At 43.0% G+C, this 17,469-nt stretch overlaps 1 protein-coding gene across 2 annotated transcripts in view; it reads left to right on the top strand.

Annotated features, from left to right (window-relative positions):
• The window catches only part of hpse2 (heparanase 2), a 52,047-nt gene that overhangs the window by 16,426 nt on the left and 18,152 nt on the right, over positions 1 to 17,469 (top strand). For both annotated transcript variants that reach the window (XM_035606336.2, XM_035606335.2), the window contains 2 exons: positions 11,632 to 11,805; positions 13,719 to 13,890. In XM_035606336.2, coding sequence (XP_035462229.1) covers positions 11,632 to 11,805; positions 13,719 to 13,890 — 346 coding nt within the window. The remainder of the gene's footprint in view (positions 1 to 11,631; positions 11,806 to 13,718; positions 13,891 to 17,469) is intronic.

The following is a 17,469-nucleotide window of genomic DNA, read 5'->3' as shown; positions in this document are numbered from 1 at the left end:
GTTGGACAACGGATACTCTCATTTCTTCTTCTTTCCTTTTTTCTTTTTTTTTTACAGATTTACCATCATTTTCTTCTTCTTTTCCCCAAGCTCATTATGAGCCGCTGTTGTGTTGCATTCAGGCTCCGTTTTACACCTGGAGTTTCAAAATAAGATTGTTGTTTTCCAACGGGCACATAGGGCACACACGCTTGGAAAATTTGTCAGTTTCGATTTATTTTTATCAAGCAGATATTTTATTGCGTTTGACAAGCTGCACATTGGAAAATAAGAGCGAATAAAAGTATAGAACAAGTGAAATATTTGGGCCAATAGAAAAAAAATAATGCTTTTAGTTGGTGCTTTCACATTTGAATTCATTTGACAAATGACAAAACTCCTAGAGCATCACATTTTGCATTATTTGAACCATAGTTAATGTTTTGCTTCATTTGGTTTACGTGTTTTTTGTGCATATGTTACTGACTAAATTGTGCAAATCAATGAAACGAATGAACACTCAAAGTTAGTGTACTTTTTGAGGTTCCCTACAGTGGGTGTAAATGAAGTGGAATTTCTTTGGAAAACTGAAAAAAAACCCAGCTTGTGATTGATTTCAAACCGTCTGGCAAGCACTGAAGCAGAATGACATTTTCCAAACCCCAAACATCAAAAATCAAAACGAATCAAGACCAGTTAAACGAAAACAAAATAGTAAAACAAGACAAAATCTCACTGCTGTGCAGACCTCTGCCAGCACCTCTTAGTGAAACTGGAAAACGCAAACTGGAAAAAGCCCAAGTGTTGAAATGGCCTGAGGTTTAATTCATTATGCATCTTTTGGAGCTCGACAGACAGGATCAGGGAAATCCGGCAGGAGCACAAGACTGATGAGAAGACGGTTTAACACGCTGAGAGGTATTTGTTAAGGTGGATGGTTGGAAGAAGTCTAATTCCCTATCTCCATAAACATCTGGCAGGAATATCCATCAGAGTAATGGGACAAGTCCCAGCCTTGTCATAACGGGTTTCGGCCGAAACTCCAATGGGACTTAAAAGTTAAGAGTTATGGGAAGAGAGACTGTCCGACTGGCGGAGGCAGGTGCCCCCTGTAGTGTTTGTCCTATACCCACAGGGTTTTTTTTCGGTGTTTTTTCATGAGCTACATTGCTGCGGTGCCACGTCCTTATTTTACCATATACGAGAATCATGTGAACTGAACGTTCGCCATTTTAGAGTCTTGGAAATTTTGATTTGATTATCTTAAACTGAAATTAGTGCCTTTGCTGCGATAGTTCCAGCTTTCACAAGGTTCTATTAGATGTGGGACACGTGAGAAAAATGTAAATTAAAAAAAAAGTCATACATCGAGAAATGAAATCTGACTGTTTTACACGTACCGGTACATTATACTGTTTATTAATTTAAAAAAGATCCCTTGGCTTAAACGCATTGGCAAACATTTGGTCACATTTGTGGCGGTAATATCGGAATAATATTGAAACCATTCCATAGATTTATAAATGTTATTCTATCATTCATTCAATTATTATATTATATTTCATCTGGTTGATTATCATCAATTATGGAATAACAAATAGATGAAATAGTCAGTCCGGTCAACACACTACATAGTAGCATTCTGAAAAAGCTGTATTAACTTTTCCTGGCATCTGATATTAGAAATAAAACTGTCGTAATGCAAGCTGGTCACTTCGTGACTGTTTAATCTGGCTTTACTCGCTCAGCCGGGGACGGAACCTCCAGTTTGACCGAACCATAAGTGATGTGTGTGGATATAGTTTGAGAGTGGAAGATGATTGCTCTGATTATGGTGATTATTCCTCGCAGTGAAAGGGGGTCTGGGATACTGTGTGTTTGCTTTGCTGCCCTGCTCGGGACCTGGTCTTCATAACCCCCATCCATCACACGGCCTGGGATCAACGACGCCCTTCTTGAGCTGGGAATGTAGGAAATGTCTTGAATACACCCCACAGAAGTATTTTTGTTTGCCCTTGGTTTTTGGGGAAGTATATAACGAATTTCAAGGTGGTATAAGGAGCATTTTCGAAGTACTTAAACAAACAAACATTCCTCCCATGGCAGAGTGATCCGTGATCTGCAGCCTAAGCAGGTGTTTCGTGGGAAGGGCTGCAGACATTAAGTCCAAGCTCTTTGATGGTTCAGGGGCAGTGGAGCCCTGGGCTAGTCCCCCTCTCGTTTCACTCTATCTGCCCAGAGGAGACTTGTTTCTCTGCAATTACAGAGCAATCGGCGCTCAATTACAGCATCAGTAGAGGTGTGTGACTAGATGGCCAACCGGATAAGAGGTGGAAGCTTTACAATCGGACTCTTTGGTGGTAATCAGTGTTACTAATCTCTGGTAGTGAAAATGTCAGGTATGGATGGTTCTCACGCCTCTTTCCAAAACAGCCTCACCTGGAAGAAAAAACAACAACAACAACCCCCCCCCCCCCGTTATTGTCTGACACATTATTCAGATTGAATGTGTTCCGAGATACTGCACAAAACTGACACTGATCCACCTCGAACTCCGTCCCCTGGATTTAGTGGCAATATATTTCCACTTCCAGCCTTCTCCTTAAATCAGGTTTTGCCTTTAATGTCTAAATGAATGAACAAACTGTTTTATTTGCTGCAGCAGGTCTCCTTTACTGACTACTGCACGAGACCCATGCGTGAGATTTTTAATTAAACAAATATTTGTGTGCATACGCTTGTCAAAATGTCATTGTTGACGTGAAGTTGTCGTCACGCAGTAATTGGCTGTCAGCGACATGGTCAGCCACCCAGCGGTGGGTGACATAACACAACGCGTCGTGACAAGACTTCAAACGAGACCCTACGTTAGATCTGTGGCCGACACCTCCTTTTTTTCCACAAGCGTGGACACGTGTCTGGTGTTGGTCCGTGGGTTGTTGCAGTAGAAGCTACCAGACCGACATCCACTAGGGAGAATCGCTCTGCTAATGGTGTTTTGCATGCTTGATAGCTGTGAAGCCAGTGACTCGTAGCACAGTGAAAAGCAATATTATTTTCATAATTGCTTAACCTGTTGATTATTTTTTCGATTAATCGATGAGTCTTTTGGTCCATAAAATGGTGAAAAATGGCGATAGTGTTTCCCAAACCCCCAAGATGATGTTTTGTTTTGTCCACACACCAAATATATTTAGTTGAATGTCATTTGGAAGCAAAGAAACCAGAAAATATTCACATTTAAGAAGCTGAAATCAGAGAATATGGACTTTTTTTTATCGATTATCAAATAAATTGGCGATTCATTTAGTGATCGATTACTTGATTAACTGTTGCAGCAGGTAGTACAGTGTTGTTGTTGTAGTAGTAAAGTGTTGTAGTAGTACAGAGTTGTAGTAATACAGTGTTGTTGTCGTAGTACAGTGTTGTTGTTGTTGTTGTAGTAGTTCAGTGTTGTTGTAGTAGTACAGAGTTGTAGCAGTACAGAGTTGTAGTAATACAATGTTGTTGTCGTAGTACAGTGTTGTTGTTGTTGTAGTAGTTCAGTGTTGTTGTAGTAGTACAGAGATGTAGTAGTACAGTGTTGTTGTAGTAGTACAGAGTTGTAGTAGTACAGTGTTGTTGTAGTAGTAAAGTGTTGTAGTAGTACAGAGTTGTAGTAATACAATGTTGTTGTCGTAGTACAGTGTTGTTGTTGTTGTTGTAGTAGTTCAGTGTTGTTGTAGTAGTACAGTGTTGTCGTAGTACAGTGTTGTGTAGTAGTAAAGTGTTGTAGTAGTACAGAGTTGTAGTAATACAATGTTGTTGTCGTAGTACAGTGTTGTTGTTGTTGTAGTAGTTCAGTGTTGTTGTAGTAGTACAGTGTTGTCGTAGTACAGTGTTGTGTAGTACAGTGTTGTCGTATTGCAGTGTTGTCATAGTACAGTGTTGTCGTAGTACAGTTTTGTATTAGTACAGTGTTGTCGTAGTACAGTGTTGTCGTACTATGTTCAGAGTTTTCTCGCTGACAGCTGCATGCCGCGGCTGGGAGTGACACTGGTGAGAGCAGTGAGAGTGAACAAGGGCTCAGTAGACTGAGAGTAACTGCAGGGTCGTGATACTCTCGTCCTAATGAGCGAGTCATTTGATCCCGACATCCGAAATTGATTAGTGTTGCACTATAATTATTATGCTTTTATTCTAAAGCTCTCCATGATTCACATCGTGTTCGGAGCCCGACGGGATTAGTTTTACTGACATTGACCTCATTATTTGAAAATTTGGCCATGTTTGGTATCAAACACCCCACGTTGTAAAACGACATATGACAGAAAATGATGAAAAGCACAATAGGTCCCCTTTACATAGTCAGTGGTTTAGTCAGTATTCTTCAACACCGCTGCTGGAGGATTCTCTGTGCTTGGCCTGTTAGCTACAGTTACACAAGTTTGTTTACATTCTCTCTCTGCACCCCTGCCAGCTCAGCTGTCAATCTGACTGGGCAGCCCACTCAGAGGCTTGAATACTAGAGGAATTCCCCTCAATAATAAGGTATTAACAGTAACTTTAAAAATCCCTTTGACATCCTCTTGGACTGCAGCGAGGGTTCGTCTTTTGTGATTTCACTTTGACTTGAAGGGATTAAAAAGCTGTGTCCTCCTTAAAATCTCTTGAAATGGAGATGGACCTCGATTAAGATTCCAGGGTTAATAAACAGCCAATCAGATTATAAAAACGGGACGATGTGTAAACAGTTTCAGCTCGCGGTAACGGATGTTGAATTCCTCCTCCTTTGGTTGCGGTTTGGCTCTGCAGTGCAGAGAGAGGAGACGAGGAGATGCTCCTCTCCTGGGAAACAAGTTTTCCACACACCTTGAATCTCACACGCCGAACACGGTCGGGTCATTAGTATCTGAAAAAGGCGTATTTGAGGTAGTGATAGACATTGACCATTGCCAAACAGATGTGAAAACCACTCACACCCCGTACACATTTCCCTCAACAAGTGGTTTGAGTTACATGGCCCAAAGGCAATGAAAGGCAGTTGATGTTATTTTGTCCACTTCTCTGTCTTTGATTTGTGGTTTACTGCAGCCTGTTGCCTTGGCTGGAGCACACGCACACACACACACACGCACACGCGCACACGCACACGCACACGCACGAGTGTGTGATGTACTTCGAGAACAGGTTATGTTAACATACCACTCATCTTACTCATCGGCTCTGTCGACTTACTCTGCATCTATCTTACACTGGGTACACATGAAGAGGGCCACACACAAGTCTAGTCTCAGCAAATTGAAAGATAGAGGTAATATCTCTCTCTCTCTCAGTCTCTCTCTCTCTCACATGCATGCACGCACACATTGGTCCCCCTCTGCTGACAGAATTGAAAACAGGTGCCAAACACATATCTTGCATTCTTCCAAAATATAAAAGTGGTTTGACCTGAACGGTTTTGCTGGATTGGAGCCACCCTGTATGAAAGATGTGTGTGTGTGTGTGTGTGTGTGTGTGTGTGTGTGTGTGTGTGTGTGTGTGTGTGTGTGTGTGTGTGTGTGTGTGTGTGTGTGTGTGTGTGTGTGTGTGTGTGTGTGTGTGTGTGTGTGTGTGTGTGTGTGTGTGTGTGTGTGTGTGTGTGTGTGTGTGAACACGGAGGTGTTCGGTACTGTGCAGCATGCAAGCGGAGCAGCACAGACTCACACTATATTGGAACCATATTTCTCCCTCGGCTCAACCCGAACATGCAGTGTCAAGTTAACATCAGGATAAATTGCAGATACACCATGCGAACATAGCAAACTACCGCATTTAATAGCTTTCGATACAGCGGCCGTAACAGTATCCTGGTCTGGCTTTGACCGACGCGGGTGGATGATCAAACTGCACCGATAGCGGCTCTTAAACTTTTGACTATCTTTTTGGAAAAATGGAGAATTGGAAACGTCAGTCTGGAGATGACCTCGATCCAGTCACAATGTCTTACTCTGCAGCCACAGGATCTGGTTAGTGGAAGAGCTGGTCCAATGAGAAACAGCAGGCAGAGGGTCGCTGGGCGAACTACTGGAGAGATAGAAGCCATGATCGAGGAGCTGATGATAAATGCAACACACTCGGGTTTTCAGCGATATTTTAGCAGTTTACTTCCATTTTTGCTCTTTGTCTGTCAACGCGTGTGTGCACGTGGTGTGTGTTAAGTAGGAATGTTAAATTACTTTAAAGCCCGTCTGATGAAACCTTAAATACTGTCATCAGCAATTGTCCCAAGCACATTAGGAGCAATTTGATGGATGCAAAGTCTGAGAGTAGTTGTTTCCACCATGCTTTCGCTTTCCCCAGTGAGTTCACAATGCCAGTTTAGTGTGTGTGCGCGCGAGTGCGTGTGTGTGTATTTGTGTCTCTGTTTCACTGCACAGTTCAAGCTGATGTAATGTGAGTTGTTGCAGCTGACAGAGGAAATTGCAAGCATCTCTGCTCTTACATGATGGAACATGACGCAACTCCTTGCATCGCTTTATTTGCCCCAGAATCAAAGGTAGTTATAATTTTTTTTTAACTATTATCAAAAAGAAATTCAAGTTCTTTGTCCGTTATGAGATTATGCTGTCAAGACATTAGAGAATTTTTTGAAGCGGCCCCGGAAGCTTGAGCGCAACATGTGCATCTTCAGATATGGAAAAACACACTGTATCCATAAACAGGGAGAAAAAAAAGATGCTCAGAATTTATTTCTCTGAATTTCTTTCTCTGAATTTCTTTCTCCCTTGTCTGCACATGTCTCTGGAGGATTTGGTTTTGATTTGGCTTTAAAGCGAGCCATAACTCAGCTCAAGTCTCTTTGTGTGTATAAGTGTGTTCGCTTGTATGCTCCAGCCGGACTTTGATGGGACTCAACATCCAAATTGACATTTGCTGTGGCAGTAAGCTGTGTCTGGCAGCAAGTCATTATATTTCTGTATTGACTGTAACCGGAGACATGAAAACAACTTTGTTTTTTGCGCTTCCCTATTGTCTTTTCCAGAGGCGTAAATGGTCGGGAATGTGTATAGCATTTCTGAACTGAAATGTGAAAGTCCAAGAAAAGAGTAGTTGTTTTTTACAAATCATCTGTATTTGTATATGAGGGAGGGAGTGTAAGATGTTTTTTCCCTCTACTTCGCTGTAGACTGCGTTCACTTTTCCTCTCAGTACACAAAGGGGTATTGCACAAAGCAAGCTCGAATGGTTTGCCAGTTACATTTATTATTGTAACTTCCAGCCAAAACCCGAGGCCCGTTCTACGAAGCAGGGTGTCAGCGATGTAACTCCGGGTTTGGCCCTGGGTTTTCAGGCTGACGACGGTGGTTCATTTCTTACCTAAAGGTAAATCGCCAGTGGCTACACACAACCTGCTCCAAAGCGGGCCAACTTCAGTGCACCGGATCAAAACCTGTCAACAGCCCAAGATCAATGGAAAACCAGTTGTTATTTCTTCAGGATCCTGACAGGGACAGAAGAGAGCCCAATACATTGACAAATGAAACAGGGCAATTGACATTTTCATAGATCTGTCAAATCATTTAGCAGTTTTCATGTGTCCACGGTGGATAGTGTGATAGAGTTAATCACACTAAACAAATATATAATAATTATTATAGCTTCCTTTTTAATTGAACAAAGATTAACCCAGACAGACTTCCTGGCAGCATTGACGTTTTTTTATTCTCGTCTTCGGTCTCCGCAGCTCGAACCAACACATGGAGATTGTGACAATGATTGGAAATAAAAATTAAACCCTGTAAATATTTCCCATGGTTATAAATGAACATTTCAGGCAGATTGACCTCACGAACCACCTCTCTCTGCTCTGCTTTGGCAGCAAAAATAGACTGTCATTAATTCATTGAGATCTGCAAATTAGTTTGATTACCCACTCAGTAATAGACTTAATGTGATTTAGTCTTCTGCCAAACTTAAAAAAAAATCTTGAATACAATACCCTAGTATTTACATTTAATCATTTGTCTTGCCCCAATAGGTCAAATAGAAGCCATTGATAATTCACTGTATGGTCAGGTAAAATACAAAACAAAAAATATATATATAGTGAATTTAAAATTGCCTGCCTTACTTTATTGGCTACATTTTTGAAATGTGGATTGCCAGATTCGATCCCTTGTTTTGCTTCATAAAGTAGTTCCCTTTTCCCGCTTCTAATTCAATTCTAGGCATGTTTATAGCACAGTATTACTTTTGTCTGTAACAATTTTGAAATATATCATCTTCTTTTCCAACCTGATTTTCATAACTTAAACATAATCTGCTTTTCAAACGCAGGACTTCCCTGAGCTCCCTGAAGCGGGTCTGCCTTATGGCGAGTAACAACACTACATGTTTCTTTACTTAACAAGGATATATGACATAAGTGAAGGGATTCTTGCAGCTTAAACGTAAAAATCAAATCAGAAGCTGCGCAGGGAGTTGTGTAAAAGCAGAACCTGTCTTGTCTTTTGACAGTTACTCACTAATGGTGCAACATTATAGAAAAAATGTGATTTCATTTTGGAACGATTCAGCTGGATGTCTGGTTCGTGTGGGTGGTATATAAACAAGTGTACAGTGTTCATAGACGTATGTGTACCTCAGCGTTTGAGGGAATATGCAGAGCTGCAGAAATGAGGCATAGCGCTGACTGATGCTGCCGGCCTCTCTGCTTCACTGCACTGGCTTTTCTATCAGATAGACAGCTCGACAATATCCAGACCCCTGCTCTTTCCGCTACATACAAACACACAAAGGCACACCAACACACGCATACACACACACACCAACACACACACACACACACACAGACACACACACACACACACACACACACACACAGACACGCATGCATGCGTGCACGGACAGCTCTCTGAGGCTGTTGTGCTCCTTTCTGGCTGCGCTGTTTGTGAGATAAAAGGGGAAGTTTGTAGCCGAGTCTGACTTCTCAGACAGGCCTTCGTTGTTTTTTTTATGTGCAATTGAGAATTTTGAGAACCACTTTAAAGCATATTTACAACATAAGGAACAATCATTCCCCCCCCCCCCCCCCCCAAAAAAAACAACGGAAAACCAAACGGCGATGTGGACTTTAAGAGATTACATTCTGTGTCCCTGGGATGTCGGCCTTTTGTTATTGGCTTGATGCATCTAACAGAAGTAAAAAAAAAAAAAGCAGTTGTTTGATTGAGCGTCCATGTCTGTGTTTGTGAAACAGTCAATCATCTGTATCTGTTTCCATTTGGGGGGGAGCGACTGTCCAATAACAATAGGTGATGGTATTCCACACTAAAATGACCATTTTGCGCCGTATTTCATTGAATCCTAACACATCTCTCCTCCTCTGTGTTACACTGATGTGATAGTGAGCTGTAACAGCTCACACACACACACACACACACACACACACACACACACACACACACACACACACACACACACACACACACAGCCCATGAGTGCTTGTGCATGGACACACAGATTCACGGTGTCATGACTTTGGTCTACCTGAGATCACAGACTTGAAGCTTCAGGGCTTGCTAGTGTCGGTGTAGACGCTCTTTCGTGTTTGATCTGCAGATTTCCTGACACCATGAGGGTTCATCTACCCAACATCCTTTACTTTTTTTTGGGGGCGGGGGGGCATAAGATGCGCTGACAAACAACAGCTTGGCTTTGCCGGTCAGTAATGCCATACAGAGTGCTCGGCCTGGTTGCAGTTGTGCGTGTGTGCAACTGAAACCAGAAGTTGACTGGTTGTACTGTAGGATCAAGAGTGAAATTCCTCAGGAACCAAACTTCGCACATAAACACTTGGACATTAATTTGACCATACACGCTGTGAGACCCGCCAGCAGAGAAACAACGCGATGCAGCTCGCGGTGCCTGCATGGATGCCGTGTGCATGCGGAGCCGCTCGCTGTGTCTCGGCGCGAGGCTGGTCGCCTTCTGCTCAGATCTCAGGTGAGGAAAGGCCTGGAATCACTCATCCTGACAGCCACATCTGGCGCTACTTTCTCTCTCTCTCTCTCTCTCTCTCTCTCTCGTTGCCCTCAACTCTGCTCCTGCAAACAGACACCACTCTGATTTAACCACAGAGGGAAGGAGTAATGATAATAGCAGTTATGATAATAGCAGTTATGATAATGACGTTATTGGCGGTTATTAATGAGATGGAGAACAGACAGTTTACTCAGGAGAAGTACACTCCGGAAGAGTTCCTCTGCGCGATAAAACCAATTGTTGCATTTTTTTTTGCAAGTTTCCAGGATCTGTCCCGCTGTTGCTGGAAACCGAATTAATTCCAGGTGCAACAAGCAATCTTTTTGTTCTCTCTCTATTTGCTCCGTGGATTATACATATCCGCTGTGTTGTAGGCTTACAGCGAACGCTGAACAGAAACCCCCGCATTTGAGCTGAAGCGTGACTTAAAAATGATAAGCAAATGTGTTCTGACTCGGACTTAAGGCCATGCGATTTGTATCTCTCGCATGCGTCTATGAAATATTAGCTTGCGTCTTTGAACAGCCTTGACACGTATCCAGGAGATTAACCTCACATGCACCCTTGTCCCCGTGCCACAGTGGACGGAGCTATCGGTCGGCAGGCCCAGCTGATGCCACAGCTGAGGGCAATTTCGAGCAGGAACCAGACGGGCACACAGTCTTCATCTGTTTCCTGTTGTACCTAGGAAGTAAGGGTTCAGAGTTCAGGGTAACATTTACGTTAATGGAACGACTCCAAACCGATTCAATTTCAAAACAAGAGCCCGGGGTGTCCAGGAGCCGCCTGCAGTCACACATTAAAACATAAACAAACACGTTTGGCACTCCTACCACATGCCAACATCTGTGGCCGGCCCTCGTCCTTTACGGCACAGTGAGAAGAATGTGTTTTGATGGAGTCAGCTGCGCAACAGGAAGAGGAAAAAAAAGATCCCGTGCTCGCTGATTTCGAGGAGTACATCACCACAGGAATCCACGATGGGGAAAATCTGAATCTTCTCACGGAACGTCGCTCTCCCGTCACGAGTAGACAAGTACCTGTGGCGGTTCGTCCAAAACCCGGAGCGAGCAACATTTACATACCGCTGCTGAGAAACGCAATTGTCTTTCGCTGATTTAATGTCACAGTTCACCGAGGTTGAAGAATTTAGAGGAAGCCACCCTTCCTTAAGACTCACATGGGTGAGAGCTTGTTTGTCGGACAAACCCAGTGTTTTTCCGATGATTTCTTTTCATTCGCTGATCTTAAAAACTTTCTCACTCTTTCTCAGCATTCAGAACTTGCAGAGTTCCTTGTGACACAATATAGCCAATACAATATATGCTGCATGTGAACTTAATTATCAAATTGATCATGTTACAGTTGTGACTTTCTCTTAAGATACACAGATGTGGCTTTTGTACTATAATATAAAGTGGGAACAGCATTTTGACATATCTGTTGGTGAGCTGCGAATACATGTGGTTATGGTACAGAGTAGCAGATATGATCGGGAATAATAGAAGTTGGTTCCCACAGAACATGGACATTGGAATCAGCAGATCGGTGACTTCCTCCTGCTCTCCTTCATGTGCCTATATGTTCACACGACACCCAGCTGCATCGAAGAATCAAAGTTACAACTGCTTTGTGGGTTTCTCCCAGCCAGGTCTTTAGACAAACTGTACAACTTTGCCGACTGTGCTGGACTGCACCTGATCCTGGGGCTCAACGCGCTGCACAGGAACCCAGACAACTCCTGGAACACCTCTTCCACCCTGAGCCTCCTCAAGTACAGCGCTGGAAAGAAGTACAATATCTCCTGGGAGCTGGGAAACGGTCAGTGCAGCATCACTCCACACACTGCCTACTAAATAACATGATAGGCTGTAGTCTGTGGTGAGTAAATATGATATGCAGTTTTGAGGTGGCTCCACTTTACTTGATGTGATATGCCTACTTTACTACACTACAAGGTTTAACTTTCTCTGCAAGCTGACGTCATGCCGTTTTGCAGAGTAAAATTTTGCATAAATCTAATTGAGAATTTAAATCAGAAAGGCGAACGCCAGGAAACATTTGTTCAAGATCCAATATTTTTGACACAATTTGAAAGGTTCAGTCAGTGGGAATGAAGGATTCTCGAGCTGAAAGCAGAAAGACGACAACCTTACAGTACATGTTCAGTTTAAGACTAACACCCAATCAAATACCTTAAACCTAACCAACCAAAGTGAATGTCAACACAAACTAAAACTGTCTTTGACAGTTTTCTTCTAAATCTACTGAGGTGATGTCTCTGCTCCTGCAGCTGACTGGAAACATTTCAACTCAGAAACACTGAATGAATACCTGCCACTTACCATATAACACAAATACATAATTAACAGGACACATCAGGAGTCAAATTTCTTCTCCAGCAAAATTGTGTTATCACAAAACAGTCTCATATTTTATTCACGTAACATTAACTGGTTGGACAGACATTGTTGGGAGAATGGACAGTGAGTCTAGCAGACTAAGGGTTAAGGCGATGGGTTCTTTCAGGGATGAAAGGAGCTGCTAGTCCTCGTGTCATCCTAACCATCTGTGTTCCTGCGGAGCTGCAGTGCACACAGAGCCCTGTGTTTGCCCGCCGCCCATCACTTCATATTTTCTTTTCATTTCATCTGTTATAAATCCCACAATAGAAACTTTGATTTTAGCTGAAGCTTGAAAGTACCATGCGCAATCCATTGATTGGACCATGTGAACATTTTAGTGATGGCTTGAACCGTATCGAAAGTAATAATTTCAAGTAAATCGTCCAGACGTCGCAGACGCACACAGCAAATTTGGAGTTGATTGAAATGGTGATCTGCCAGTAATATTCTCGAATATTTTTTTTTCCAGGAATACAGCACAGACTCAGCTATATACACAGACAGGTTTCATTTTACAGCTCAAACACAAACCGCTACAAATACAAACACAATGGTCTTCAGTGGAGTGGTTAAACATCAGTGGGCATGCAAAGGTTAACTAATAATAATTATAATAATGATTATAATGATAACTTTATTTATATATTACAGCCCACACAGCAAATGCAACTCAAAGTGCTTAACATTGATAAAAGCTTGAAAAGAAAAAAAGAAAAAATACAAAGTTATATACATATATGCATACAGTATACGGTACTGACATACGTATACACAAATAAACGGAGAATATGTATACATACACACGTACATATTACAAAACGCACAACTCCATGTGCGACCTGAGTCCTGGTCAGTATATATACATATACATAAATATATATACATACACCCCTAAAAATACAATGGTAAGACTTTAAACAATAAAATACAAAAGCCCCTAAAATAATAACCAAGTCTGATGCCAGTAAGTTACATAACTACATAAAAGCTACGTAAACGCGAGAGATTTAGGGTTGTCAGGATTCGTTTCGAGCTATCTAGTGAATCAGATGAACTGATGTTTAGTTTTCCTCCTTTCCCTCGCTATCTCTGTGTGAATGATTCTGCAAGACCACCCTGCGTGCTCGGACCATTCCCCTGACACTGAGTCATCTGTCCGTACTTCTGCGAACTACCCAATTATCCCTTTTTCTACACTGGCTGCTGGGTAATCTCGAGGAGGGCGAGATCAGACTACTACAACAACAACAACATTCACTGCCACCTCCGCAGTGTTGCTTGTGCAAACCTTATCGCTCTGTCTCATACCACACTGACTCCTGTTCGCAGAGCCTAATGCCTACCGCAGCATGGTGGGCCGTGCGGTCAACAGCACCCAGCTGGCCCAGGACTACACCAAGCTGCGGACCCTGCTGCAGTCTGTGCGCTACTACCACCGAGCTCAGCTCTACGGGCCCAATGCAGGACGACCCCGGAAGAACGCCATCCTCCTGCTGGATGGGTGAGTCAGCAAGTGAAGCATTGACTGCGCAGGATTCCACTCCTTGTTAGGCTATCCTGCTGGGGGGGAAAAGGGGGAGGGGGGGGGGGAGATAGTGGAAAGTATGCTGCAGCAGTGGGACTTTTACCGAGGCTTTACTCTGTTTAATGCACCTACACATACACATACACACACCCGTTGTGGCAGTGTTCAGTGTTTATGGGTTTCCACTCTGCAGGTTTCAGGGGTCTCCAGCTCCAGTTAGATCATGTCAGCCTAAATAAAGTGTCATCTGACTGATAATGTGACGGCACAATGTCCCACCTGCCGGTTTTACCCAGAAGCTCCTCACGCGGAACGTTGCGTGGAGTGAGGCAGCACAGGGGGAAGAGCAAGCTGACGGGCGTGGGTCCGTGGCATCAAGTGGTGTCTGCAGAATCCTGCAGGCAGGAGGGAGAACGTGGAGGTTAGATCACAGTGGCACAAAACACAAGGACATAAGCTAAACGTTTAAGTTTAGTGGCCGTAGCTCTACACTACCGCGTAACTGGTATCATAATCTGGCGACGTGTCCCAGCGAGGTCCACGTCTTTATTACACACACACACACACACACACACACACACACATACACACACACACACACACACAAACGACAGATACACACAGAAAACACAGACACAGAGAAAGGGGTGGTCCAGAGCCGTTGAGAGAGAGAGAAGCGGCGTCTCCGTTCACTCCAATGGACCATTTTTTTTCCAGCAATGGCGGATCATGGAGCCTCTCAATAGTTCCCGGACGTGAGCAGCAGCGCATTAAAGTAGCAGCAGAATGGAGTCAATGGACCATCTGTGTTGCACTTATGAAGGGTAAGACGTTTAAACAATCAGATTGTATATTATCAGCACATCTAAATGAAATCAACATGCACTTTAAAGCATGTTCGTTGATTATAAATTTATGATTATTTACAATTTATTTATGATTTAATAAAACGTATTGACTACCTACATAGAGTAGCTACATAGACATGTCATTCAGCTTTATTGTAAATCGATAAATTTATTGACTACTAATTACCAGTAGTGTCGCTCTAACTTCCGGGAACTATCTGAAGTCTACATGAGTCACGTGATGTGCATGCATTTCGGACTTCCTAATTCAACGGCGCTGGGGTGGAGGTGCTGGGACCCCCAGCTGTTCTCTGAGATATCAGAATATCATAAATCCTGATGGGGGCAGGGGGGGTGTATATTTTCTTGGCTACATGATGGCAGTTTATAGTTATGCATCAATTTTAGCCGGGTGCTGTTCTCTTCTCTGTCTGTGTAGATAGATACAGGCAGACAAGTAACTCGTGGCATGGAGGTGCTACGGGAAACCTTTTAGTAAGTGATGAAAACTATTCAAATAGGAAATAGACGTCAACACTAGACGGGAATCTCCGGCAGCCTGTCAGCTGCTGTCAGTAAAAAAAATAGAGACAGGAAAGGCCCGGTTCTAATATTTTACCAAAGACCCTTCTTCTTCTTCCTTAAAAAACCAAACCTAAGCTACAGTATTTTCGACACAAAAAGGAATGACTTGAATAAAAACCAGGACATGAACAACCTTCACTCTTCCTCTTTTACCTGCCTGAGATGAAAGTGTCCTTCTCCCACTGGTGTTTTGAAAATAAAATGTCAAATTATGGGAAAAAAAGAAATATATATATATATATATATATATATATATATATATATATATATATATATATATGACTGTGTGCCAGACATTGATTGTAGGTAGGTAGGTACAGGCCGCTTTTGGACGTCACTGCCCCGCAAGAAATGTTTTCTCAGTTCTAGTGAGCAAAATGGATGATGCTTTCTCTCAAACATCCCTTCCCCAAAAAATTTTAGCCTTTCCGAGCTTTCCTGACTGTTAAAATGGAAAACAGACTTGCCTAAAACAGATGCATCGGTGGCCTTGGAAATCAAACAAAAGCTTTACAGACATACACAACTCTGCAGGATGCTGCGCGACCCAAATATAGCGTGACCCTATGGGGAGAAGTTCTCTTTTTCTCGTATAATTCGATTAAGTTCAATTCAATTGTTTTTGCATTGCGTCAAAATCACAACATGCGTTATCTCAGGGCACTCCGCAGGGAAAGGTCGAGACCTCACAACACCATGGAGAGAAACCCAATGGGTTCCCACAGTGATCAAATACTTGGTGACTGTGTAAAAGGAAAGCAATGTTCCTTCCCGAAGAGGACGACATGGGCTGACCCAACTTAAAATTTCATTACTTTATATTTTGCTAGCACTCATAAGCATTATGTAAACTTTTGCCGCTTAAAACCATATTATAATGTGTCAAAAAAATTTATTGAATCTATTTATAAAGTATTTTTAATTGCCATTTCTAAATTTAGAGATTAAATACCTTATTCAGATATTCAGTATGTAATACTCATCCATCCATTATCTATACTGCTTATCCTTTGAGGGTCACGGGGGGCTGGAGCCGATACCAGCTGACTCTTGTTGGGCAAGAGGTGGAGTACACCTCGGACAGGTTGACAGTTCAACACAGGGCCGAAAGAGACAAACAACCCGCCACGCTCACACTCACACCTACAGCTCTAAGTTGACCTTCACTGAATCTCTGGACTCAGTAACTCAGTAGCCGTGTTGACGGCTGAAAACAGAAACACTACTGTCTGCAGCGGAATTATCGTCATGTCCTGCCTCCTGCATGCTCTGCCCAGACGCCACAGAACGTTCAGGAAAAACGTTCCTGTTGGATCTGACCCGGACAATCTCCATATTGGTCATATGCAAATATGTAAAAAGGCAAACAACAGAAAATGTCCAGGAAAATTGGGTCTGGGATACTCTCCAGAGCTTTGGAGCCTTTCGAGTGAATCAGTGTCCAGCTTCTCTCTGCAGCCACACACAGTCTGACGGGTAGTTGGAAGACGGAGGAGAAAGAATGATTGTGTATGAATCTCCCTCCTCTTTGAGTTACTTACACCGATGAAACCATTACGAACCGAGCACCGACACTTCAAATGCACTCCTGAATAAAAGGTGTGTGTTTGTGTGCAGCAGCGCGTGTGTGTGTGTATATATGTATTTACACAGTTCAGACTGATTGATGATCCGTGGACTCGGAGGAGAGGGAGGATGTAGAAGATGAATGGTGAGAAGAAGAGGAGGAGGAGGACGGAGTGGACGAAGAGGAGAGGGGGGCGGGAGTATCCACAAGTCACGGGTGTCACATTAAACAACGGGGTGATTCTTGTGTGTTTGACACTGTTACGAGGGGGGCGGCTCTCGTGTTTGACAGCCCAACCACTCTGCTGCTCTCAGGAAATACGATGAATTAGACACTGAGCTGCTCAACCGTCCAAATATCAGAGCCGCCCAGACTAAACAAGCCCGAGCGGTGAAAGTTGTGTTTCTGTGACATGGTGTGTAGAGACGCACTTTTGAGCGTGTTTGACAAGGCTGCAAGTCCCAAGTACGGAGCGATTTAGGTCAGGTGGACCAAGAAACACACTCGAGCACGCTCAAACAAAATGCACAATCTCGGAAACGGGTAGTCGGACAA

The sequence above is a fragment of the Scophthalmus maximus genome, chromosome 10 (assembly GCF_022379125.1).
Source record: "Scophthalmus maximus strain ysfricsl-2021 chromosome 10, ASM2237912v1, whole genome shotgun sequence".
NCBI classification, from domain to species: Eukaryota; Metazoa; Chordata; class Actinopteri; order Pleuronectiformes; family Scophthalmidae; genus Scophthalmus; species Scophthalmus maximus.
This window is presented reverse-complemented; position numbering and strand designations above follow the sequence as displayed.